The sequence below is a fragment of the Sphaerodactylus townsendi genome, linkage group LG05 (genome assembly GCF_021028975.2).
Source record: "Sphaerodactylus townsendi isolate TG3544 linkage group LG05, MPM_Stown_v2.3, whole genome shotgun sequence".
Lineage (NCBI taxonomy): Eukaryota > Metazoa > Chordata > Lepidosauria > Squamata > Sphaerodactylidae > Sphaerodactylus > Sphaerodactylus townsendi.
The window spans coordinates 110,145,948-110,172,036 of NC_059429.1; the positions used below are offsets into that span (position 1 = coordinate 110,145,948).

General features: G+C 44.5%; 2 protein-coding genes across 2 annotated transcripts in view; one reads left to right on the top strand and one right to left on the bottom strand.

Moving 5' to 3' along the window:
- RBPJL (recombination signal binding protein for immunoglobulin kappa J region like) overlaps window positions 1-24,996 on the bottom strand; it is a 59,083-nt gene extending 34,087 nt beyond the window's left edge. Inside the window, exons 1-2 of the mRNA XM_048497893.1 lie at window positions 24,987-24,996; window positions 7,142-7,367 (exon numbers count right to left, since the gene is read on the bottom strand). Of these exons, the coding sequence (XP_048353850.1) occupies window positions 7,142-7,367; window positions 24,987-24,996 (236 nt within the window). The remainder of the gene's footprint in view (window positions 1-7,141; window positions 7,368-24,986) is intronic.
- Window positions 6,936-26,089, top strand: part of MATN4 (matrilin 4) — a 48,022-nt gene continuing 28,868 nt past the window's right edge. Inside the window, exon 1 of the mRNA XM_048498215.1 lies at window positions 6,936-7,224. The gene's annotated coding sequence lies outside the window, so the exon portion shown is untranslated. The remainder of the gene's footprint in view (window positions 7,225-26,089) is intronic.

Below are 26,089 nucleotides of genomic sequence, written 5' to 3' on the forward strand. Positions count from 1 at the left end.
AACCTGTTTTTAATGGCTTGCTTTAACATTGATGATTTTATTTTATGATTTTATTGTCTTGATCTCACTTTGTGAATTGCCTCAAGGAAGACTCCGAAGAGCTGATATATACATTTTCTCAATCAATAAATATAAGACTGTGAACACTCAACTTATTGTTTGAAGCTTTTGCAGAAAACTGTGATGCTATTCATCTATCATATTATATAATTACCTTTCCTGCAAAGTTCTCAGGATGCACACATTGTATTGTTCTCCGCCTTATACTTTCTCCACCACCTTGTGAGGTGGGCTCCTATTTCAGCAGGTCCTGCTTCAAGAACCTGCAGGACTTGTTAGACTAGGGCTATTGTGGAGCAAACTATACGAGAAGTGATGGTTTTGATTCGTGAATCCATCCTGATAGTAAAGTCTTACTTTGGCAGAAGAAGTCTGTTGAGCAGACTCAAGGGGTTTTGTGCTGAGGAAGGATCAATCATTAGCAGAGTAGATTCAAAGGATCCAAGTTCATGACTCCATAACATCTCTTTCAAATCCTTTAAAACTGTGTCTGAGTCCATCCTTTGCCGGCAGTGATTTTTATTTCTAACGGTCACATCCACTGATCCCCAAAGGGTCGTGTTTATGGATGTCCATCTCTTTCTCTTCTTTCCAAAGCTTCTCTTCCTCAAAGCAAAGAGCCAGTTCTAGCTTTCCTCCACTTCATTGAATCTGGTAATTCAGAAGAAGCCAGAAAGCACCACCTTTGTGTCAACCAGCCTCACCCTTTTCAAAACAGCTGCCTCCATATAGAACAGGGGTCAGCAACCTTTACCACCCAAAGAGCCATTTGGACCCGTTTTCCACAGCCCCGAAAATCTACTGAGCTGGAGAGGTGGCTCCGTAGTGAGCCACCTCCGGTTCGACCCCTCCACTCACCTTTCTTTCCAGTGCTGGGAGGCGAAGGCGCCGGGCAGGGAAACCCCCTCTGCCCGACGGAACAGGCAGCCACCTGCTCCGTGGGGCAGAAGGGAGATGGTGGCTGCTCTGGAGGGACACGTCCATGCTATCCTCCGACCTCCAGGGGTTGGAGGGCAGCGTGGGCGTGTCCCTCCAGCCCTCCAGAGGAGCGCTGGAAGGAGAGGTGAGTGGAGGGGATGCGAAAAGTGGCGCCCTCATGCACGGAGCCGCCTCCGGCTCGGCCCCTCCACTCACCTTTCCTTCCAGCACTACTCTGGAGGGCTGGAAGGACGTGCTCACGCTACCCTCCGACCTCCGGGCCATGCGGAGCCACAGTATCAGGCTGAAAGAGCCGCACGCTGCAGACCCCTGATATAGAAGGATGCTTGGCTAAGAAACGTTTTTGGCTGGCTCCAGACCTCATGCTGCCATTTTGTGAAAGGCAGTGCCCTTGTCCCTGGCAGCCATTTTGTGGGACAGTCCCTTCTCATCCTCAAAATTCCAAAGTCCCCACAGGCTTGACAGCTGGCTTTAACCAGTATGCAACAACTACCCGATCACATGTCCAATCAATCAAACAAACAAACAAATGGCTGTAAGCAGTCTAATGGTTTGTTTTGTCTGAACTGTTTGGATGCTGCATCATTGAAGGCGTTCCATGTGCTAAAGCTTGAGGGGACCACCCAAACTCCATCATCTGGTTTGAATTTACATTTGGCAAAGTCAATGGGGAATTGCTTAGGGGAGCTCAACAGACCAATTCTGCGATCTCTGGCACATGGTACATCTTTAGGATTACAAGGAATTATTCATGCCTTTTGACATTTATTATTCTACTGAATCCATACAAAGCTTTGAATATTGTGTCACATCATGACTTTGTCATGTCTGCAGCTTTTATGTCTCTGCACTATTTCTAAAGTCTTCTATTTCAGCCACGAATCCCCAGCCTGAATTCAAAGAGCTTTGAAAAGCAATGCAAAGAAACAAAACAAGAAACACATGACTATCTGAGCATAATTAGGCTCAAACTAATCCCCTTTAAACCCCACTGATTTGAACAGAAAAGTTATGCATAATATATAGCACATGCATTTTTCCACATTCAAAGAATTTGCATATATTAGCTTAGTAATCCGCACAAAAACACTGTAAGGCAGGCTGTTGTAGGTTTTCCGGGCTGTGTGGCCGTGGTCTGGTAGATCTTGTTCCTAACGTTTCACCTGCATCTGTGTCTGGCATCTTCAGAGGTGTATCACAGAGAGAAGTCTGTAATACACTGTGTCCAGTGAGAAGGGAATGTTTAGTGGGTATATATTGTCCATGTCCCAGGGTGGGGAACTAATCAGTAAGCGTTTGGGTGGAACTTGGGTGGAATTGCCATTATTATTTCCAATTGGAGGACAAGAGCCAAAGATGTCACTTAGCAGACTGCTATGGCAGGGCTGATGAAGTGTTGAGGACTAGGAGTACAAATTTCTGAGCCCCCAGGTTGCCCCGGGTCTTTCCAGGAACCAGGCGAAGTACTGTTGGAGGATATTTCTAATCAAGTATTTTATATGTGTTCTTTTGAATGAAGAGAGTCTCTATAGGGGAATCTTTGTCTGGAGATTCCATGAAAGCTCTTAGCAGCCCTACCTGCCACATGTACTACAATGTTTACTCAGAAGTAGAGTTCAGTGAGGGATGTTGTCTTATAAATAGATACAGAGGGTAGCCCCAGCAAATCTACACTCAAATTCTGGACTTCCTGGTTTATAATTCTTGTGCATTTGTCTTTCATTTTGACACCGATAGGTTTTTTAAATGTCAAATCTGACTGAGTTCACAACCTTTGCATTTCCTATGACTTCACAGAAATAATTAACTGCCTTCTCATTTGTGACCAAGAACAAATATTTGCACATTTCTCCTACTGTTCATAATGGTAAAAGGTTAATCAAAGCCAGAATGGCTAATTTGTCATATCTCATAATGTTTGGAACGTTTCTTAAAAAATCAGAGCTACAGCCCTGAGTTCTAATAGCTGAACATACCATCTTCACAGTTTTCTTTCTGATGTACTTTTTTCAGATGCTTTTGCATTCTCTCCCCCGTACCTTCACTATTAAAAGATGTTTCCAAACACGTACCGAGAAGGGAATAAGGAAGAAAAACAAACTCCCTCCCTTGTCCTTTAGAAATGTGAACAGAAGGCCAAGAAGGTGCAAATTATTTTTCAATTACGTAAAGATAGGGTTTGATGGACACATTTCATGATTGATGTTTCTGCTTGAACACAGTCTTCTTTGCCACCTCCTCTTCTGCACTTGCATAAACATGAAGATCTTAAGACAAATCAGGTGGAAGTCTGATTCTGACCTGGCAAAGAAATTCCATGCAATTAAGCACATTTCTACATTAAGCAACATCATGCTACTAAACTCTAGTTCATGTGTCAGCCGATCAAGTGCTCTTAGAGTATCGCCAATGCTGAAATTGCTCTTGTTTACATTTATAGGAATCACATGAATTTCAGCAGATCATGGGCTAGATTCTCTTTACACTTACACAATTACTTCTGCTTATCTTGATTTAGCTGGTGGAAGCAGAGGTCAAATGTGAACTAGATGTCCTTTGTTGGAGCAAATATGTCAAATGGATAGAAGGTTCATTAGGAACTATGGTGATGAAAGAAGAGCCAAACTACATGACTGGAATACAGGACCATAAAAATAGCCGCGGGGGGGGGGGGGGGGGGCCCTGATACAGACTTGGGCTATAACACTGGACATGGGAGGAATTTAATTCATTTCCCATCCTCAGTCTATGATGTTTCCTCAATCTAAAACAGCTATTATAATGCAATGTTTTGAGCTTGTTTTCATTTCTGTATAAGGCCTGGACAGCCCAATCCAGATGGGGGCAGGGGAGCCCGGCACCCCGTGAAGGTGATGTAGCCTTGTCTCCTCCTATCAGGTACCCCAATTGCACAGGTAGGAGGAAAGCTGCAAAATCTTCCTGCCCCCAGGAATCCCCATAGGGGAAAGGAACTTGAACCATGAACATCATGGTGCAGATTTGGGGACTGCTGCAGCAGCATCCAGGGGCTGAAAGCCTAGTGGAAGCTGCCTGCAGTCAGTTGCATCCCTGGGTACTTCATATGGTCCTAGTCTATAAGGCCCTTATAGGCCACCTGTTCCAACCTCTTGCTCAATGCAGGAAATCCTCCAGAGTATTCCTGATTGAAGGTTGTTCATGTTCTGCTATAAAACCTTTCTCCTGACTGTTTAGACCATTAGATATGGACTTGCCTTCTGGAGCAGAACCAAACAAGTTGTTCCCCTCTTCCACAAGGCCACCCTTCAGGTAGCTGCACCCTTCAGGTAGTGCAAGTCTTCTCCAGGTTAAACATACCCAGATCCTTTTTATCATAGAACTTGTTCTCCAGAACTTCAGTGAACTTTGTTGCCTTCCTCTGAACCCAGTCCATTTGAGGTGTGACTAGCTCAAAGTAAAGTGAAAGGCACGCACTAGATCTCATAAAAGTAACAAATATACACAGGAGCACCCTGAATTGTTTGGGTGCAATGATGTAAATTGGTGCACAGTTCGACTTGGGACTATTGGCCACTTTCACCTCTATTGTTTCCCTTTCTGTAAAGCATCTCTAAGAAGGGTGTTGCAGGCAAAGGGTCTGATGCAGGCGAAACGTCAGGACAAAATGCTACTGGAACATGGCCATACAACCTGGAAAACTCACAACACCCTAGTGAAGCCTTCCACAATACATCTCTAAGAAGACTTGTGGCCTAATGAAAATATCTTCATCCCACTCCCTATCCTTGCATCCTACTCATGCCTCTAATATGCCTCAATGTAAATATTTTTCATCTTCTTCTTTGAAAGAGCCATATTTAGTCCTGTATTGAGCCTCAGTTGGCTCAGGGGTCACAGTTCCCTGAAGAATTACCTTGAGAATAGGTGTTTTGAGGGTGTGTGTGTGTGTGTGCATGTGTCTTCTTGTTTGGTGAAGCAGAACTTTGGACAGGCAAATGTATGCTGAAAGGAAATAGTTGGGAGGCCAATCTGCCACTAAACAAAAATAATGTATAGTGTAAAACTTTCTGCAAAACCTAGGAACCAGTGAGATTTTGGGAAGATTTTATATGAGTCTCAGGTTGCTCATACATCCTTTAACAATCAAAACCAGTTGAGAGGAAATGAGTTGATTGATTCTTAAGGTTTCTCTTCTTGATACTATTGCACTTATGATTTTTCAAGCTGTCCTTTCAACAATGCCTGGCCTACTGTCCATCATTTTTATATCTTTTGGCAGGGTGCTAGATATACATAGAAGCAGCAAACTCATTGATTAAAGAAAAAGTTAAATGTTTGTTAGGGAACTACATTTCAGATAGGAAAACTGAGAGACAGAGATAGCCTGTAGCTGTCTTGCTAGCTAAAGGAGGAGGGAAAGAGGAACTTCCAATAAGAAGGAGGAAATTAGAATAAGGATAGACAAGAGGTGACACAAAAGGACAAAGGAGTCTCTAACCTTACAGCCCTATCTAGTGGACCACTTGCCTGCCCCCTGCTGGGTCTTTCACCTCCATGCTGGAAACAGTCCATTTACACCCCATTTCTCAAAAAAGGAGACGTCAAGGATTGCAGCAACTATCAGACCATCACATTAATTTCTCACAGAAGTAAAGTGATGTTCAAAATTTTACAATAAAGACTGCTATCATATATGGAACAAAAATGCCCAATGTTCAAATTGAATACAGGAAAGGAAGAGGCAATTGCAATTTGACTTTGATTTCCAGAGTATATGGGAGAATTTCAGAAGAAAATCAGCTTGTGTTGTGTGGTTCATGAAAAGTTGAGCAACGAAGGAAGCTGACAGGAAGAAACTTGATTCTTTTCGAATGTGGGGTTGGAGGAGAGATTTACAGATACTGTGGACCATTAAAAAGACAAATAAGTGGGTTGTAGGTCATATCAAGACTGAACTTTCCCCAGAAGCTAAAATAGCTAAACTGAGGCAACAGTACTCTGATTACATTATGAGAAGACAAAACTCACTAGAAAAGACAATAATGCTAGGAAAGGTTGAAGGCAGTAGGAAAAGACAAAAGCCCAACATGAGATGGATTGATCACCTGAGGAAGCCAAGGCTCAGTGCAAGACCAGAGGAAGGCTGTTAACACTAGGAGGTTTGGGAAGACATTGATTCATGGGGTTGCCATGTATCAGAAGCAACTTGGGGAAGAGAAGATTAAGGGGTGACATGATAGCCTTGTTTAAATTTTTGAAGGGATGTCATATTGAAGAGGGAGCAAACTGTTTTCCGCTGCTCCAGCGACCAGGACAAGGAGTGATAGATTCAAGATGAAGGAAGAGATTCCACCTAAACATGTGGAAGTAAAGGCTTCCTGACAGCAAGGGCTGTTGGACAGTGGAATATGCTGTCTTGGAGTGTGGTGGAGTCTCCTTCTTGGAGGTTTTTAAACAGAGGCTGGATCTTCACCTGTCAGGAACACTTTGATTGTGTGTTCCTGCATGGCAGGGGATTGGACTTGATGGTCCTTGTGGTCTCTTCCAACTCTATCATTCTATGATTCTATAACGGCACATAAAACCCCCACAATCCTACGCAGCCGAACTTTCAAGACTCCCAAGCTTGGCCTGGAAGGGCTGCAGCAATAATTCACAGTACTGATTGTGAGTAGGGAAGCAAGGAGGTAGTTACTCCGGAATAATTATCGCAGGGCACGTGTGCTTTTTTTATGCATCTGGCATACAGGTTGTGATGAATACACTGGCAGCCTGATTTCATCTCAGCTCAAATATCAACCGCATCCTTTTACAGCTGGGGACTTGGAGCTCTCCATCCCCTCACCTCCCGAGCGCCTTGCCCAACCCACCCAGACCCACCCCAGACAAGTCCCCAGATCTCCTGGTCCCACCCATCCAGCAGCTGAAGGTGGGTGGGGTTTGGGGAAGCGCCGGCGACCAGCTCTCCATGGGGCAGCCCCACTCGCTCCAACCTCGCAGGGGAGGGGTCGGCCCCTTTCCCCCCCAGCCTCTCCCCACGCGATCCGGCTTAAAGGCGACAGACGCGGCTCGCGGTCCTCTCAGTGCCGAGCAGCTGCTGGAGCACCGTCGCCGCCGGGCGCAGCAGCCTCCCCGCCGCCCCCTCCCAGGCTCCCGGCTTTACCTGAACCAGCACGACGGGGCAGCCGCCTGCCCACCTGCCTCCTGGCTCCGTAGCTGCCCCTCCGCGCCTTCCAACCGGCCCAGGTGAGTGAGGGGCTCCGGGACACCTGCAGAAAGGAGCGCAGCGTTGAGGGCAGCATGGACCCCTCCCCGCCAGCCCCCACCAAGCGGCTGGGGAAGACCCCCAAGACCCCTCGGCAAGCGGGGCGAGCTTCGTCCCGGTTTTCCTGCCCCGGGGAAGAGTTAGATGGGAATCCGCAATCCTAAACGTCTTTCACCCCAAAGGCTCCCCTGTCTTCGAACTAACGCGCTTGGTACACATTGCAATGCAAACCCAATCCAAGGGCTTCCTTGCAAAGAGAGAGAGGGAGAGAGGGAGGGCATCAAGGTCCCAAAATACAAACAGAAACGTAAAAAGGGTTATTAGACTCCAGGCTGGCTGGTAGGTGAAGTCTTGAGGCGGACCAATATTGCATAAATTATACTGATGAGATGCAAGCGATACATTATATTAATTATTAATAAATCTTATATCCTATCTGCAACAATAAGCCCTCATGAACATAGAGCAGTAATGATATGAACCACCTCTGGACTTCAACTATATATCCCTGGTAGCATAGCAAGAACATTGACGATGACGGAGGGTGTTTCAAGGCGGCAGCTGCAGGATTGCTTATCCACTGGGGTACTTATGGGTATAATGTGATGGCGGAGAGATATTTGGCATAGGTTTTGAGGACCGACTTCACATCTGGGCACCGGCACTATTCATCCTTCCCCACTTTCACAGGTCCAGACAATGAAGTCTCCCAGGCGTCCTTCAGGACAGATAGCTTCACTGCCCAACGTATCTCCCACAAGAACTGTGGCTTTTTCATCTGTGACCAACAGTTCTGTATCTTCGTTTTTACAGCAGGCGGCTAAATAGTGAACATTCTGTGTAGCCCCCCCACTATACCCCTTTCAACAAGAAGAACCGAGTAGAATTGTAGCATCATTCGTGGCAAATGAAGTTACAATTCTACTTCGTTCTTTTTGTTGAAAGGGGTATAGTCTGCTCTTGTCAGAGGTCCAAAGCTTAGCACGGTTAGGTATTCTTAGTATTTGAATGGGAGACCTTCCAGCAAGACCAAGGTTGCTGTGTGGAGGAAGGCAATGGCAAACCACTTCTGACTGGGTTTTGCCTTGACTCCCTCCACCCCCACATGGGGGTCACCACAAGTCGTGTGTGACTCACAGGCAACTTTACCTTTAGTCAGACTGTGGAACAGTTCTTTTTGTATTAACTGTTTTCATGGACCATCTTTATTGCACTTAACTGGTCTGGGTGCCTATCTGAAGTATGCATGGCTCAGTTCTTTGTGAGATAATAATGCACAGCCTGCCATTTGCCCTTGTGTCGTTTTTCTCTGCAAGAAGGCAGAAGCACAGAGGTAGAATTTGTTTCTGTGCACCCTTGCAGGTGAGCTTTAGTTTAATTTAGTCCTGAATTTTGTCTGGGGTGCTCCGGGGGCTAGGAAAAAATTGGGAGGGAGAGATAGATAAGTACTGGCTATTCATTCTGTCCTCTCATTCCCTACCCCTGCCTTCAGTTCAGAAGTCCTACCCTAGAAGCAGGCACGCTGCTTAGCTTACTGAGAATGAGAGTGTGTGGAGTCAGCTGTCAGAGAGAAAGAAAGAGGAAGAACTATCCAAATTGGTTTAAGAGGCGTGAGCTTGCAAGACCTGAAATGCCACTTGAAGGCAGAAGGGGCTCCTAAAAACGGAGCCTCGAGGATTGAGTTCTTGGGCACCAAGAGCCCAGGATGATGTGAGGAAATGCATCTTGTCCTATGACCCACTGGGGAAGTTGTGGTGGTGAAGCCTAAAGACAGATGTTTGATTGGGGACTGACTGCATCACCATGATGCTTAGATCTGGCTGTGGCTCAATGATGGGGCATCTACTTTGCATGAACACTGACGCACATTCACTCCCCGGCATCTCTTGAAAAAGGATCAGGGAGAACATGGTGCAGCATTACATGGGATGAAGGTACACGTGCTTTGGGGAGATCTATAGATAGTAAATATGATAGTGTTCGCACAATGTATTAACAGGGAAGCGATAACCACACAGGGGAACTGTCAGTCTGTACCCAGCCAGCCTGGTGTAGTGGTTAAGAGCAGTGGACTCTAATCTGGAGAACTGAGTTTGATTCCCCACTCCTCCACATGAGTGGGGAACTCTTATCTGGTGAACTGGATTTGTTCCTCCGCTCCTGCACACGAGCCTGCTGGGTGATCTTAGGTCAGTCACAGTTTCTCAGAACTCTCTCAGCCCCACCTACCTCACAAGGTGTCAATTGTGGGGAGAGAAAGGACAGGAGCTTGTCAATTGCTTTGAGATGCCTTAAGGGTGAGAAAAGCAGAGTACAAATCCACACTTTTCTTCTTCTTTTCTTCATGACTCCATTCAAACAAATTTGAAGCCTTCCTCCAGCTTGATGAGCCTTTGTCCCCCCGAAGCACCCTTTTCCCACTAGATGAGAAGCTACTTTGCTGAGTGTAATGCTAATATGCAGGCTGTCATGTGCAGAAATGTCCAGAAATGGTCTGGAGCAGAATTGTACCATTTCATTCTGCCACTCAAGGCATCTAATCATCTTAATATTTCATCCTTCCTCCAGGCTGACAAAAAAGAGAACCAGGTCACCCCAACTCAGTTATATCCTGACAGCTGCCCTACTAGGTAGATTAAGTTTAAAAAGCAGTGATTGGCTCAAGGTTCATCCAGTGAGCTTTGTGGCAGAGTAGAAATTTGAACCTGGATCTCACTTGTTTCAGAACAGCTGAATCCAGACTGATCTTTCCGATAACAGGAGGCATTTTTGTTAGCAGAACAGAACTTCCCTGCCTCTTTGGCTTCTGCTGCAGCCCACTGATCTCTCCAAAATGTGCTTCTGTAGGACCCACAGGGATGAAATGAGGACACAATTGGAGGTCTGCAGCCAGAAGGAGGAACTGGTAGAAATTACACCTCCTCTTCTGTTAGCAGAAAATTCAGTCTGGACTTAACCCCGGCTCAAAGGAATGACAGAGAGTTGTCTCTAGAGAAGGAAGAAAGAATGCCTGGATCGAGTTATGACAAACGCAGTGATTGACTTTTTGCCTTTGTTCTGGAATGGATATTAAGGGTAATGGGTATTAAGGACAATAAAGGAGGAAGTATTCACTGTAGTAAACTGGGATCTATTTCACTTCACTCATTCCACTGTTCCCTTCAGCCAGCTCTTCAGCTCAGCTTTTACTCACATGGTCCTTTATGGTGCCCCAGAAAGACTCTATACTTCCCCCTCTCCCTTTGCAGGAAAAAAGGGGGAAATAATGGTGTTAGTGGCATGCTACAAATATTCTACTTGTTGCTGCTTAGTGAGAAACTGACTTCGTTCCTTGCTGCTTAAGTATCTCTTGATTTGCCTATAACGATATGACAGTCGTGGTCAATAATCTGCTCTTAATATTTAAGATAATTTGGACTTGTACAGTCACTGCTTATTAACAAAGCTGAATGTTTATGCAGCTGTTCCTATGGAGTGCTTTAACAAAAACAAATTCTAAGCGTGGAGACTGATACATGTTTCAGTGCGTTGCTCACAACAGAGCCAGATCTGTTTGTCTGACCCATGCCTGGCTGTTTAGTTTGTTCGTCTCCACATTTTTACTGAATTTTTTCCTGCAAACCAGGTAACCGCTGGCGCACATGGCAGGCATGTTTGCACAAGCAGCTGCCTGCTTCTGGTATCCCACTGAGGTATGTGCACCAGCTACATCAGTGAAGCGGCTGTGAAGACAAGGCTGTTTGCTGCATTTGGCTCTTATGTCACTGCAGTTTCTTGTGCTTGTGTGGGGAGAAGCACTGTGACCAGAGCACAACTAAGCAGCTGTCGGTCGGGCATGATGTTACCTAGACTGTGTATTTCCTCTGTGGCGGATCATGCAGCAGAACCTAAAGCATGATGACTCTGGCCAAGGGGGTCCTTAAGTTTTAGAGTGATTTGCAGAGCGAGTCTACTTAAAATCCTGCTCAGGTTTCTTCAATTACTCCAGTTCAGTGGGCCTTACTTGTTAGGATTGCACTGCTGGGCTGTTGCATGATTCAAGAAGACTGAATGATAATTAAGTGCTATCAATCACAGTAAACTTATGGTGAACCCTCATGGAGTTTTCAAGGTAACAGATGAGGTAACCCTAACCCTAACCCTTGCCTTCCCCTGCACAGGAACCCCCTTGGTGGTCTTCCATCAAAATACCAACCAGGCCCACCCCTTCTTAGCTTCCAAGCTCTGATGAGTTCTGACTAATCTTGGTTATTTAGGCTCCTAAATGACCCTCTAAGTCAATTAAATGTGTCAGGTAGTCAGCAAATTAAATTTACAGTTCAATAAACAATAGCTTTGATGTGGGAGCTGGGGAAGCATATCTTAGCCTTTAAATAAACTCTAGTCCGTTGTACTTAGAGCACTTTCTGCGGCTCTCTAAATCTTGCAGTCCCTTCGCAGTGGGGTCTCCTCGTGTTCTCCTGTTTAAACACGAGGAAGAGCCCCATTGTCTCCTGCGCAGCTGTGATCGCACTCATAGCTGCCTGCTCCCACTCAAGGCAAGATATTATCTTTTAAAGATAACGTTCATGTTGGTTTTACTGATATATCAATATTGTTGAGGATGGCTTTTTTTGCTTTTGCATTTTTTGTGAAAAGCTGGCCATGGATCCCTGAGGAGGGGAACAGTCTTTCTCCTCCACTCCTCTCAGGGATCCACGGATGGTTTTTCCTTAAAAATACAAAAACTATGAAAAGCAGCCTCAACAATGTCGATATAAGCAATATCGATATTACCTTTAAAGGGCTTTAAAGAAACAAAATGGGCAACCTTCATCTTGTCTTTTGGTTGCAGCGACCTGGAAGGAGAGAAACCCCACAGTGAGAGGGAAACCTTGTGGTTTCCTCGCTTTTGCAAACTGCAGGGCGCCCAGCATCTCTGGTGACGCAACTATAATGGCGTCAGTACAAGAATCTCTGTCCAGCAGGAACCATACGCTCTCTGAGGGGCAGAATGCCAGTGTATAATCTTAGCCTCAGAACAGGTATTCTTTCCAGTGAGAGGAAAGGAAAAAAGGCTGTTTTTAGATAATATCTGCAGGTTTTGTAAGTACAAAAAGTAGAACTGGTTTTTATACCCTCCTTTTCTCAACTTTTAAGGAATTTCAAAGTAGCTTACAATTGCCTTCCCTACCCCACCACAGACACCTTGTAAGGTAGGTGGGGCTGGGAGAGTTCTGAGAGAACTGTGATGAGCCCAAGGTCACCCAGTAGGCTTCATGTGTAGGAGTGGGGAAACAAATCCAGTTCACCAGATAAGATTCTGTCACTTATGTGGAAGAGTGGGGAATCAAACCCGCTGCTCCATATTGGAGTCCACTATTCTTAACCACTGCCCCATGCTAAAAATAATCCATGCTTGGTTAATCAGGCCCAATTTTTAAATTTAATCAGAGCAGCTTGAATCGATCAAGGTAACTAGTTAATAATGCCTAATAAAGGTTATTATTATTATCAACTAGTTAATGAATGTTGAAGTCTATAAAAGTCATCTTAAAAGACATGGCAGGGTGAACAATTTTCTTTTGCCAGACACTTTTTTTTGCCAGCTTGCCAAAAATGGCTGTCCATGCTCTACAGGAAAATAGGTGTATTTTACATGAATACCAGGATGGAGACCCTGGCCTATAAAGAAGTGTGACTGAATGAAAACTATCACATGTATAATGGCAGGGCAGAAAGAACTCTTGTGAGGCAGAAACATGTTCTGTAGAGACTCGGTTACCAAAAACATCTAGTGGTTTAATACTGAGAAGGCGGCAGACAGGAAAGGCCTGGCTCCATGCTGGTGGAGTCAATGGGCCTTTTGTCCCAGGACCTCAGTGATTAAAATTGGCACAATAAATTATCCTACAAAACCCCATCACACTGGAGTTGCCAGCCCTCTAAGAATGAAATCTTATAAAAGTTGTAGTAATGCAGCCTTGAGGCTGGCATTTAGAACCTTTGAGTAAGCACAGTCTCTCTCTCTCCCCCCCCCCCCCAAAGTGAATCCTTATGGATTGCTTGCAGATTTAGTATTCATCTCAGAGGGTGGTTCAGTAGAATAAGTGGATTTGCTTGAGAGATGGAATTGGCCCCACATGAAATATGAATTCCTGTCTGGAATGCAGGCAAGAGCGTGTGGTATTTTTTAGTAAAATGACACTATCTACCTCAGCAAATGGGCTTTTCTTTCAGCCATCTGGAAGAATCGTTGTCCGAAACCTGTTTAAACTGCCCCTCCCTCCAATAAGAACACGCTTTACCCTCTTCTACAAAGTATTTCATCCAGTGCTATTTTATGGGAGCTTTCTCTTCCACCAGCTTAAATAAAAAAATTCCTTTCGCATTTATCCTTTGGTTGCTCAGAACCCAATATGTCTCCTGAGGTTTTCTGCGGGACTTTATAAAGGAAGTTGAAACATTTTTCAGCATCCCCAATAAGGTCCTTTTGTTAGATTTCCTAGCTATCTAACCTCATTTTGAAAAAAATCCACCTGGCTTTTAAATGCATGGTGAAAACATCTGAAGAAATGAGAACTTTGCTGGCATATTTGAACTGCAGACACTACTATGGGGAAAATAAATGAAAGATTCTTAGGTCACAGGTTTCTTGGGGTAGACAGCTTCCATTTGGGGTGATTTTCAGTGCAATCCCAAGAAAATAAGCATCATTCTAAGCTCATTATCGTCAGTGGCCATAGAAGGATGTTAACTCTGCCTCGATGGTACCATTAGTCCAGCTGAAGTCTAATTTATTTATTTAGAAAATGTCTCTGCTGCCTCTGCAAAGAACTGCTCAAGGAGGCTTACACAGTAAACCATGATTTTAAAAAACCATACAAAGTTAACCATTAATAAACTATTAAAAACCAAAGGAGCTGGGGAACAGATTTTTAAATGCACAAGCAGTCACGTCAGGAGCCAGGACTTCAGATTTCTATGCAGTATGCAGGTGTCCAGAGAATCCCAATTTTAGTATTAGTTAAATTAAGTTACTAGTCCCTGCGATTGCTTGAACATGCAAAGGACAAAGCTGTTTGCTACGAAGAGTGGTTTAGCAGTGTGGGACTTCCCATCAACTTGGGTAAGAGACACTGAGTACAGATCGGAAGGGAGTTGCCTGCAAAGTTTATCAAATGCAGAACTGACTAGATTCCAGTTATGAGGATCCTTTTTGCCCATGCTGGACCCTTCCCATTCACATGGGAGACAAGGGTGATTTCCGCACTGGCAATTAATCCTGGGGTAGTCACCCGAAATATCCAGGTTCCCTCAAGATCTCCTCACAGCCAAACCATGGAACAGAGATCAGTCCCGTTTCTGGCGCTCCCCCTCCCTTATCACGGGATTTTCCGGGACCTGCTTCTATATGCACCTTTTTGAAAAAACACTCCAATGGGAGCTAATAGAAGATGGGTCCTATTTGAGGGTCCATAACTTTGGCCCCCATGAACCAAACTTCACCAAACCTGGGTGGTATCATCAGGAGGGTCTCCTAAAGATACTCTGAAATGTTGGTGCTGCTAGCTTAACAATTGCACCCCTGACAGCAGGCACCCCCCCCCCCCAAGTGGCAGGCCTAGATGTCTTCACTAGAAACATGCTGCAGTGACGATGTTGGAACCTGGATGAAAAGGTGCAGATTCTTTTGAAACCTGGTTGTATCTAGATTAAATTTTCAGTGGGAATTTGGCCAAGGACTTTTGAGCCACACTCATGGATTGTACAGCCTGTAAAATGCCTTCTGACTAACAACAGGGGAAACAGAGAGCCTATATTTAATGTTGGTGGCATTTCAAGGATATTGTCATATGGACATGACAGCGTTTTGTGCTCTTCACCCAGTGACTCCAATCCAAGCTGGAAAGAATCTTTAGAATTTTGAAGAGCCAATATTAGTTTTTAGGGGACTGCCCAGAACATAGCCAAGGAAGTGTTTCAGATTTCAGCATCAATTGTTCAGGATCACAAGTGACCTGAGCTTTTGTTCTGTTGTGATGAGGTTACTCTATCACAGCATGGAGGCACCAACCTTTGATGAGCCATTGCTATCACTGGCAGTGAACATTTTTGCTTAATCTTTCAAAACGGATTCCATGAAGTCATCTACCAATACTTGTAGAGCAATGTGTTTTGCTCAATGGATTCTCTTCACAGTATATTTGCAGAATGTTGGCTTTCCAAGAATTGATAGTCTTTCCAAGGATCAATAACCTGAAGCAAATTAAAGTCCTTGCCATAAAGCATGTCTTTTTTGGTTTCACCTGGAGTACTCCAGTTATCAACTTTACACGTGGTGGTTGGAGGCCGCATTCCTCAAATCACTTCTTCTCAAGAGCCTGGCTGAAATCCCGTGACAAGGGGATGGTTTTGCTCCAGGCTAATTTCTTGATCCAGTGAATATTAGCTGTAATTATTCAGTTTTATACTTGTTGGTGAAAATGTACCATTTCCACAGATAACATTCATTCATTCTTCAGTAATAATGGGAAAGGCTGTAGTTTGATGTGACAGAAATTATCTTGTTAGGCTGTGGTTCCCAGACTTCCCAGAGCTGGAAAGAACCCATTTCACATTGACTTGACTAGCATGAAACCTTTCAGTGTTGCATAGGATTCTGAGCTACGTTCTAAGGAGCATGCTCAGTTGACAGGACACTCTTGTCAGCCATGTTGGTCCTCATTGCTGTCAAATGTGAACTGGGAATGCAGCCCAGTACATGCCCCTAAAATGCACCCAAAAAGACATCTAACACACAATTGTAGCGGTATACTAGTTTTATTAATAATAATAATCCTTAACAATCATATGGTGCTTTTACGATGCCATTCTAAGCAGAGTTACATCTTTCTAAGTCCGTTGAAGTTAATGGGCTTAGAAGGGTGCCTTCTCAGAATGGTACTGTTAGTGTCTAAACAAGCACTTCACACACACGCATACACACTCAGTTTTAGTGTAATTTGTATGAGACTGTATTGTGTGCCTGTTCTATTATCTTCATCTTGAAGATAGGGATGGAAATTTAAGCCTGGGACTTCCTAGGATCCCAACTCATTCTCTATCTTTGCATTTTATCTTGTCCTTCTGACAAAGAGATTGGGGGAGCTCTTTTATTCTCATAATGATACCTCTGTGAGGTAGGTTAGGCTTCAAGGGAATGACTGAACCAGTCATTATTACTTAGTGGGGATTCTAATTTAGGTCTTCCTGGTTTTTAGTCCAACACTGTTAACCACTACACCACACTGCCTTTATTGTACAAGACAGAGGAAAAGCAATGATTCTGGATAATCTGTCTTTCAGGAAAATGTGTTCCCTGTTAGTAATATCCTTGAGGAATCAGTGTTAATCTTCTATGGAAGCTTACAGTTCTCCTCCAAAAGCCAGTCTGAAGCCAAATTTCAAGCAATTCTCTCGCCTTCTTCTCAACTCCTCCAAACAGTAACAGCTTTGAATATGTGGGTTCAGTTCCCTTCATGTCTGTCACCTCTATTTCAATCGGGGATCATATAAAGGTTTCATTCACAGGCCGGCCTCTGCAAATGCCTCTTCACACTTCTATGTTGCCTGCTTATGTGGTAGAAGAATTAGCCTTCTGTGGGCTTTTCCAACACAGACAGAGCTTTAAGTATCGTATAACGTTTTTAGCGGTTGAAAGTGAGTTTTTTCCCGTCACCTTCACAAATCTTGGCAAAACGAATAGGTTCTTAAAAATAGACTTGTTAAAATGAAGACTGGAATAGAAATGTATGTAGGAGATCTTACCATACATTAACATGTTCCATACCCCTACTCTCATCTTTCAGCCAGAAAAGTGCCACAGCAGTTATTATGAGGGGGAACATCTCATTATCTCTGCAGGCAGGTGTCTGCAAACCTCCATTTGCCAGCAGGATGTGAATACCGAGACATGAGGCCCTTGCAGGGAAGATCTGCCTACCAGTTTTCTTCTGCAGATGCTCCCTCCTGATTTATTTATTTTTAACCTGGATGGATTTACTTTTGGTTTTGAAGCCTAGCAGAGATAAAAATGGCTTGGGGGTTATTAGGGTCAGCAGGCAGGGGAAAGGGCTAGGCACCCAGCAAATTCTGCTTCTTTCCCCCATACTGATGTCACATGGGAAAAAAACTGGATATTCCATAGCCCAGTTCACCACAGTGAATGCCCATGCAATCCCCATGCAGTGTCCCCTTGATGGTTCCTTCATCATAAGCTAGTACAAAAGTAACTTAATTGTAAGGCAACCCTCCCAGCTCATACTCCTTGGGGGGACGGAAAACTCACCCAGCATCCCTCCGCCGAAACTTATTCCTTTTCCAGAATGCTTGCATATCATATGCCACCATTTGCTTAACAGCTGAAGGGCACAGCCTGCAGTAAATTTACTTGCAAGCCGGCCTGAGACTGTGATTTGGATACTCCTCTCAGTCTGCAAAGGAACTTGGACAAGTTGCCTGCATTCCTACCAGCTTAGTGCACAGAGTTGCTGCACCACACTTTTGATCCCAATAGCCAACAGAGACATGGACACAGATGGAAAATCAGAAAGTCCGTGGGAAGGCAGTGCCAATGACGCTCCGGAACAGAACACTGATTATCTGACAAAATGGGCTAATTAGGGTGGGTTTTTAGCCACAGTGAAAATATATTGCATAAGGATTTCTTGCTTTAAAAATAGCAACACTTTTTTTTGCAAGAACAGTGATGGCTTTCTGACTGGTGCCCAGCGGCCTGGTCTTCTGAGTCTTATAGCACAGAGACATCAATTCATGCAATATGGTCCAAGAAGCTGAGCAGTATTCAAGTTGCTTCATCCTGCACAAACATAGCTGGGCCACAGAAAGCCCATAGTACAGGTGTGTGAGTGAGGAGAAGAAAGGCATAGGATGCTTCATCCTTATAAGAGCCCTTCAGGGATTGGGCAGTCTATGAAATTTAATAAATAATAACAATAATTTAAGCCATCTTTTTTTGGCTTATAGGTGCTGAAGAGATATATGAGAGAAAAAACTTTTTTACTTACCGTATATATTCGTGTATAAGTCGGGGGGGGGGGCTTTTTCAGCATAAAATATGCTGAAAAAGTCGACTTATATGCGAGTATATATGGTATATTTATTTTGATAATTATTCTCAGTAGGGACCCAAAGTGGTGTAGTGGCTAAGAGCAGGTTCATTCTGATCTGGAGGAACCGGGTTTGATTCCCCGCTCTGCCGCTTGAGCTGTGGAGGCTTATCTGGGGAATTCAGATTAGCCTGTACACTCCCACACACGCCAGCTGGGTGACTTTGGACTAGTCACAGCTTCTTGGAGCTCTCTCAGCCCCACCTACCTCCCAGGGTGTTTGTTGTGAGGGGGAAAGTGCAAGGAGATTGTAAACCCCTTTGAGTCTCCTACAGGAGAGAAAGGGGGGATATAAATCCAAACTCTTCTTCCCCTTTTCCATTTTATTCTCACGACAATCACCCATGGCATAGTGGTGATATGAACCTGGATCTTCCAGATCCTTGTTCAGGACTCTGACTACTATACCTTGATGGGTTTCTTTTCTTTCAGTTTTTATCTCAAGGAACTCTGGACAAGAATATTTCTCTGTCTTATGTTAGCTTCGTAAAAGATGATGTGCCATGTGCGTGAGATTCTGGCTTTTCCCACACAGAACATTTAAAAGATTTTGCCCATGTTTTGGAAAGAACTATTTTAGGTATTTTTGTTTGCACAGTGAGGTGAAAAAAGTTCTTTTCTTTAAAAAGAACCCACCATCATATCTTTGAAGCTACATGAAATTTGCTCAGCCTTGTCGATTCTCATATCATGTCTGTGTAGCTTTGAAGATAGCTCACAGAAATGTTTTTTTTTAAATAAGGAAAAATGACATCTTATTTAAGCTGTGCAGAATGGACCATTGTCATTGCCGTGAGTCAGTTGCAACTCAATAACCACTTTGCCTCGCTGAAATTCATGCTGAGGTTGTAATGATCCAGTCTGGTCAGAGAAAAGGATCAGGTTGTGTTTCATGGAAGACAAAACCTACACAGATGTTAATAGCCTTCAAGAAATCATCCCAAAGCGTGACATTTTAGTGTTCAGGTTGCACTGAAAGTTCATGCTTACCCCAAAATCTGTGTGTGGGTGTGTGTGGACATTGTCTAGCCTCAGGAAACACATATATGCACCTATTTTAGCAGTTCACATACCTTTTTTGGCAGTCTTTTGAGTAGGGTACAAATGCCAGTACCTGGCATTGCACTGGTCTTCCAGAGCCTAATAATTCCAAAATAGTGAATGTTCCTGCTCTGAGTGAGCTTTGTTTCCCTCAGTGATGTCACTAGACAGACAAATTGCTCATGACAACAATGTTAGTGTAGCCTGGAAGAAAGCTGGTTTGAATAGAAGCCACCACCGATTGGGGGCTGTGAACAACAGCATGGTATAGTGGTTAAGAGCAGTGGATTATAATCTGGAGAACCGTGTTTGATTCCCCACTCCTCCACATGAGTGGCAGACTCTTATCCAGTGAACTAAATTTGTTTCCCCACTCCTCTACAGGCAGCTTGCTGAGTTACATTGGGCCAGTTTAGTCCTCTCAAAACTCTTTCAGTTCCACCTACCTCACAAGGTGCCTGTTGTGGGGAGTGGAAGGGAAGGTGATTGTAAACCACTTTCACGCTCCTTAAAGTTAGAGAAAAGTGGGGTATAAAAAACAATGCTTCAAACTGGTACGAAAAGCATGTCATGCCATGCCCCAAGGGAAACAGGATGTGCTTTGTATTGTCAAAGGCTTTCACGGCCGGAATCACTGGGGTGCTGTGTGGTTTCCGGGCTGTGTGGCCGTGTTCTAGCAGTTTTATTATATTCAGATCCTCTGAAGATGCCAGCCACAGATGCAGGCGAAACATCAGGAGAGAATGCTGCTAGAACACGGCCATATAGCCCAGAAACCACACAGCACCCCAAAATGTGCTTTTTTCAAGCCCTTCCTCTGAAATTTGGAATTGCTGTAGTTAAAACAGATTAGTGATAGAGAGCATTCTTTTTAGTCCTTTGCTTATGGGAATTGATCTGGAGCATGTTAAAGCTGAACTCGTTCCAAATGAGAAGAAAACGGCTCCTGGTCTGCAGCACATAAAAGGTAAAACGATCTTCCTGCATAATAAAGAGCTTTTTGTTTAGTTCTGTTTCTCTCCCCACCCAACTCCCCCCAAGATCCTGACTGCAAGGGGGAGACTAACCCAGGATTTCCACGTGGGAAACAATTTGTCACTGTGTTAGAAGCAAAGCTAGGTTACAGTCATTTGCAGTGGTTTGCCCGGCTGGGACTGGGGGTGTTGAGAAAGGGGGATATGGAAAAATAATCACCAGCCCAGTGGGAAGCATTTTGTGCAGAGGCTTGGCTAGGCTATTAGTTGCTGTTTGCTGCAGAGCTTTCAGACACAGAAGCAAAGCAGTTGTCCACAGGGTGCTGTCATACCGGCGTGTTCTCTTTCTTTTTTGTTTACACAATATCTCAAGCTGTGAACTCAGGGCAGCTTCGGGGTCCTTTTTCTTTTGACAAAGTCCTATCTTTGTTCCTTTCACCGAGCAGAAAAGAGTTTCACGCTGTACGCTGCTGCCGTCTCACACGAGGCAGGAGAGACGGGAAAGGCATCCGTCATGGGTCCAAAGAGATTGCTCTGGGTGAGCCAACATACGTGGCACACTTGGAAGCACTCAGAGTGTGGTCACGCTGGTATGTTATGAGCGGGGTTGAGCCAAGGTGTGCACTGGTCAACACATTAAACCTTTTCAGAAGACCCATGTATGCACAGTAAATGTGTGTGGGCGTATTTGGGAAGGAGCAGGACTGCACCACCAACCTATATATGTTCATTAGATGGTATGTACAGACCCTAACAAGATAGTGAGATTCACTGCCGTGGATGTAGTGATCAGCACATGCATAGATGGCTTTAAAAGGGGGAATTTTGTCTGGTTTTTGGAAACTAAGGACTGCCCCCAAAGCAGAGGCAGATGACAAATCACCTCTGAACGTCTCTTGCCTTGAAAAGCCTATAAGTTGACTGTGACTTGATGACACTTTCTTCCACCAGACTTGTGGAGGATAGATTCGTCAGTGGAACTTTTATGTGCAGAGGCAGCAAAGCTCGGAATGCCAGGGCTGAGAGGGAAAATCGGGGAAAGGCCTTGGCCTCTGTTCCCTTTTTGTTGGGCCTCCAGGACTGCAGACTACAGCTGGTCCAAACTGTAGTAGAAAGGGTGCATGGGGGGGGGGGGGGGGGAGGGTGAGCAGGTACCATATCACCCAAGTTCTGAAAGATCTGCGTTGGCTGCCATTCCGTTTCTAGGCGCAATTCAGAGTTCTGATTTGAACCTTTTAACGATAAAAATGGCTTGGGGCCAGCATGCTTGAAAGTGTCCGGCAGAGACAGGGCTTTTTGTTGTGGTGACATTTTGCATGCGAGATGCCCTTTCCTCTCAGGTTTTCCTGGCATCTATTGTACAATCTTCTTTAGACACCCTGTTCTGCCCCCCCAAGCGTCTCTGATTGAGGTGCCCTGTTCTTGGTTGGGACAGAAAGGGGGAATGCAAGCCAGTTTCTACAGTTCTTAAAATGGCTTTATTCAAAGGAAGAAACAAGACCCTAACTCCTCCCAGGGTTAACTAAACAGAGTACTTGCTTATCCTCAGGCTGTAGGAAGCTGTAAACTTGTCTCTTCTCCGGCTGCTGTTGGCTGGTAGACAGTCCCTTGCTTCCTTGTAGCTCTGGAATACTTGCTGTTGCTGTAGATGAACTTGGCTTGTTCTCTTTTTAGACTGCCATATAAACCTATGGTCTTGTCTGGACCTATATGGTTTACATAGACGTTATGAACAGTGCAGAGATCCTCACCCTTAGCACCTCATAGATTAACTGAACAATTAACACAGAGGGCTTCTGGGTAGGGAAAAGGAGAATTGCCTGCTGGGAAAAAGTCTTAAAGGGGTAGGGCCTAACTAAAACACCCTCCCAGGAAAGGCTTAACAATAAGGCAAAACCCATACTGACTATAGGGAAACTGAATCTTAAAAGGGAAATAACTAAAGGCTCTGTGGGGGCATGACACACCCGATTAAACCATTTGTATTTGCCAAAGGGTTGATATTTTAAACTAACTTCCACAGTTTGATTCTTCCCTAAGATGTATTTTAAGAGACTCGTTTGAAGGGTTTTTTTAAAATAATGTATCGATCATTATCAGTTGTATCATGTTTTATGCTGCTGCTGATGTTATGTGCATTTCTCTATGGAAAGGCAGGGTAGAAGTAACCTAAATAAACAAACAGGTTGGTATGCTGGACTAGACAGATGATGGCTGTGATCCGGACATGGTCTCTATTTATTTATTTATATTTGTATTTATACCCCGCCCTCCCCCAAGGGGCTCAGGGCGGCAAACAACAGCATTTAAAACAACAAAAACCACATACTCAGGTTGAAACAATTAATACAGTAACAATCACTATCACTCATCTGTTTTAACTACAGCAATTCCAAATTTGAGAGAAGGGGCAAACACTTTTGGCTTGAAAAAGGCACATTTTGTTTCCCTTGGGGCCTGGCATAGCATGCTTTTCATACCAATTTGAAGAAGAGTTGTGAGTTTTCCAGGTTGTATGGCCGTGTTCCAGTAGCATTTTCTCTTGGCTGTGATCTAGTAGGATTCTTACAGAAACTATAGGCATGTGGGGTTTGAACAGTGGAACCTCAGTTTTTGTCGGTAATCTGTCTGGATTACCTCAACGAAAACCGAAATTGACGAAAACCGAGGCTCCCACTGGCAAGCAATGGAGCCTGCATGGGACGCCAGTTTTCATTGTGAAATTGGCGCATGCGCACAGACGAAAAACGGCGAAAACTGAAGCACCCGACGAAAACCGAGACAATATTTTCGCCCAAAGATTTGCTGAAAACCGAAACGAACAAAAACCGATGTCAATGAAAACTGAGGTTCCACTGTATTTGTGATCAAGAAGTCTAAACAAAGCAACAAACATGCAAGAGGAAGAAGGTGGGGCTTGAAATTACAATCCCTCTTTCTTCACACACACATCCCTTTCAATGTGTTCATTACACACGTTTATACTATCTGGAAAGGTCTAGAAAAGGTTTTCTGATCCTCTTCCTACAAGCCCAGCTGGCAGCTTAACCCAAGTGAAAGGACTCTCTGTTTTGCCTAGTTTTGGCAGCTTTGCAGTGCAGTGGCATAGTACGTGAACACTGAGTTGCAAGCCAGTTGCATGAAGAAGGAATTGGGTGAGCTCTTCACCATGATGTAAGCTCAAAATAGCCATGTTGAATTTCCATTGTGCAATTTTATCTGGATGAATTGGCCTTGCAGTCAAAGGACTAGTTCAGATGACCAAATTCATGTGTCTGCAGGTGCCTTTTTTCAGATATTATGATTTTGGCAGGTCACCTGCACATAAAAGGAGATCATACTACATACAGTTTTCTCTATACACATGACAGCCATTTTGTCTGAATAAAACAACATGAGTATTTTCCAGTTTTCCTATGCATGAATGGATCATTGCAATTTCAAAACTATTCAGTAGTTTTCTGTAAGAGGAGCTGTGTAGGGCCCTGATGTGGCTCAGGCTGATGGCTTGTGGGGAGGGGTGGTTAATCCCCCCCACACTGTTGTAACCTGGAATAGTCTTATGGGACTGCTGTTCTCTCACTGGGGAAACCAAGGGAACATACAAGCTCCTGAATATTTCCCCTAGTGGACCAAATCTCAACTCCACAAGACTGTTTGAGGTCAAGACAACTGCACAAGCCGAAAGGGGTTAATTCTTCTTGTAGAGACTTCTCAGGTTAGACTGGGCTCCTGCACAACTCCTCTTGCAAAGACAAAATGGTTTGGAACTCGTAACAACGGAATTCTCAACACTGTGACTATTTAGTCTTTGAACCACTGTTCAAAACCTGGGTCAGAACCATTGTCATTTCAAGCAAAATACACAAGGGATCATTTCTTCCATCTTCCTCCATTAAGGAACTGGCCCAATATTTAATGTTTCTACCTTTTCTTGAACCCTTTCCTTGCTAGCTCAGGAAAAAAAAAGGTTCAGTTGCAGAACTAACTTCTGGTTGTGGTCAGGAAGGTCTTCTGAAGCTGTAGCCTAACTTTGCTTTTCTGCAAGTAATACCAGTTTGGTTTTGGGTTTATCCTTACCTAGGGTTGCCAGGTCCTCCTGGCCACTGTCATAGGGTGGGGTGGGGTTGCCATCTCCAAGCCGAGAAACTCCTGGAGACTTGGAGGTGGAATCTGGGGAAGTTAGGGACCTTATTGAGGTACAGCGCCATGAAGTCCACCCTCCAAAGCATCCACATAAAGCCATGTTAGCAGTTAAGCCCTGGTTTGTACCCCTGTCACATCTTCAGACCCTTTGCTGTGTGCCATTCTTTATTTCTCTCTTGCAGACAGTGAATTCAGAGTGCTGGATGTGCACATGTGAGTCAGAAAGGGAATATTTAAGGCATTTCTATGAGCCAGGAAAAGAACTGCTAGGCAGGCCACACTGAAACCCAAAGCTGCTGCTTTTCCTGAAACTCAATACTCTTGGCCAGTAGTCCAGACAGACAGGGTGAAAAGGGAAGAGGGGAAGGCTTTCCAGGATAAGCGCAACTAATGCAGGAACCACAGCTTCTATCGGGTATCATGCCAACTTACCTGGTTCCATGGTGTGCTCAGAGCCCTTGTAGCTTGTTCCAGGGATTGAAATGCAGTACTAGTGGCCTCCATTTGCTCTCTGCCTTTCCCCCTTGATTCTTTTTATGCAAGCCCAAGAAGCTGTTGGCAGAGATAAGCTTTTTTGGCTGCTTGTTTCCTGTTGTTTTTTCCTTCATGCCTTTATAAAAGTCAAAGGCATCCTAGAATGCTTTTCCAGGGCGCTGCTTATCTCCTGAATGGCTTCACCTGAATATAAATATCCTTATCCTTCAGTGTAGATCCTGAAGGCCTTTGCCTCAAATAACCCTGTTTGACTTCCATTGACTTCATAGCAGGGCCTTAAAAAAAAAAAAATCTCCAAGGTCTTCTGCTTATATCTGAAGTCTCTCGTCCTGCTCAATATTTGCACATCTTTCCCCACATCTGTTTCTTGCTGCTTGTTCCCACACGTCTCCCACTGCTGTCAACCAAGCCAAAGTACAAAGAGAGGACAATGTTGTTACATCAGCAATACCCAAACTTTGTGCCCTGAAAAAGGAAGACATTAAATAAAGGCTCTTGTAAAACCCAAAGTACCACCTACAGAAGAAGCTGCCCTCTGTGTCCTTCCATGAGTCTTTGTTTTACCCTTGCTTTTCCCCTGTAAGCCTCTGATGGGAAGGTGGACAACTTTGTATGATGGTATCTGGTGTGATTGATCCAAAACTGCAGAATTACCCTCTCCTGATATCTCAGAAGCTAAGTGGGGTCAGTGCTTACAAAAGCAGCTCTCTGAGGCCAGGGACGGCAGTCTCTTGTGGCCTCCCCGGAGGGGAGGGCAGAAGGAACTGCCAGCTCAGCATGGGGTGGAGGTGGGTGGGGGGCGGAGCCAGCCTCTGTCTCCAGGCGGGGGGCGGCAGAGCCCTGTCTCCAGGACTCTATGGCCTTAGATTCTGCTGAGAGACTCTCCTTCCCAAACTCCACCCTCCCCAAGCTCCATCCTTAATCTCCAGGAATTTCCCAACCTGGCACTGGCAAACCTGTGTGGAACCCATCAATAAATCTGCATTGTATCTCCCCAGGCTATTTCAGGCCAGAAAATAGAGTACGGGGGAAGGAGCAGC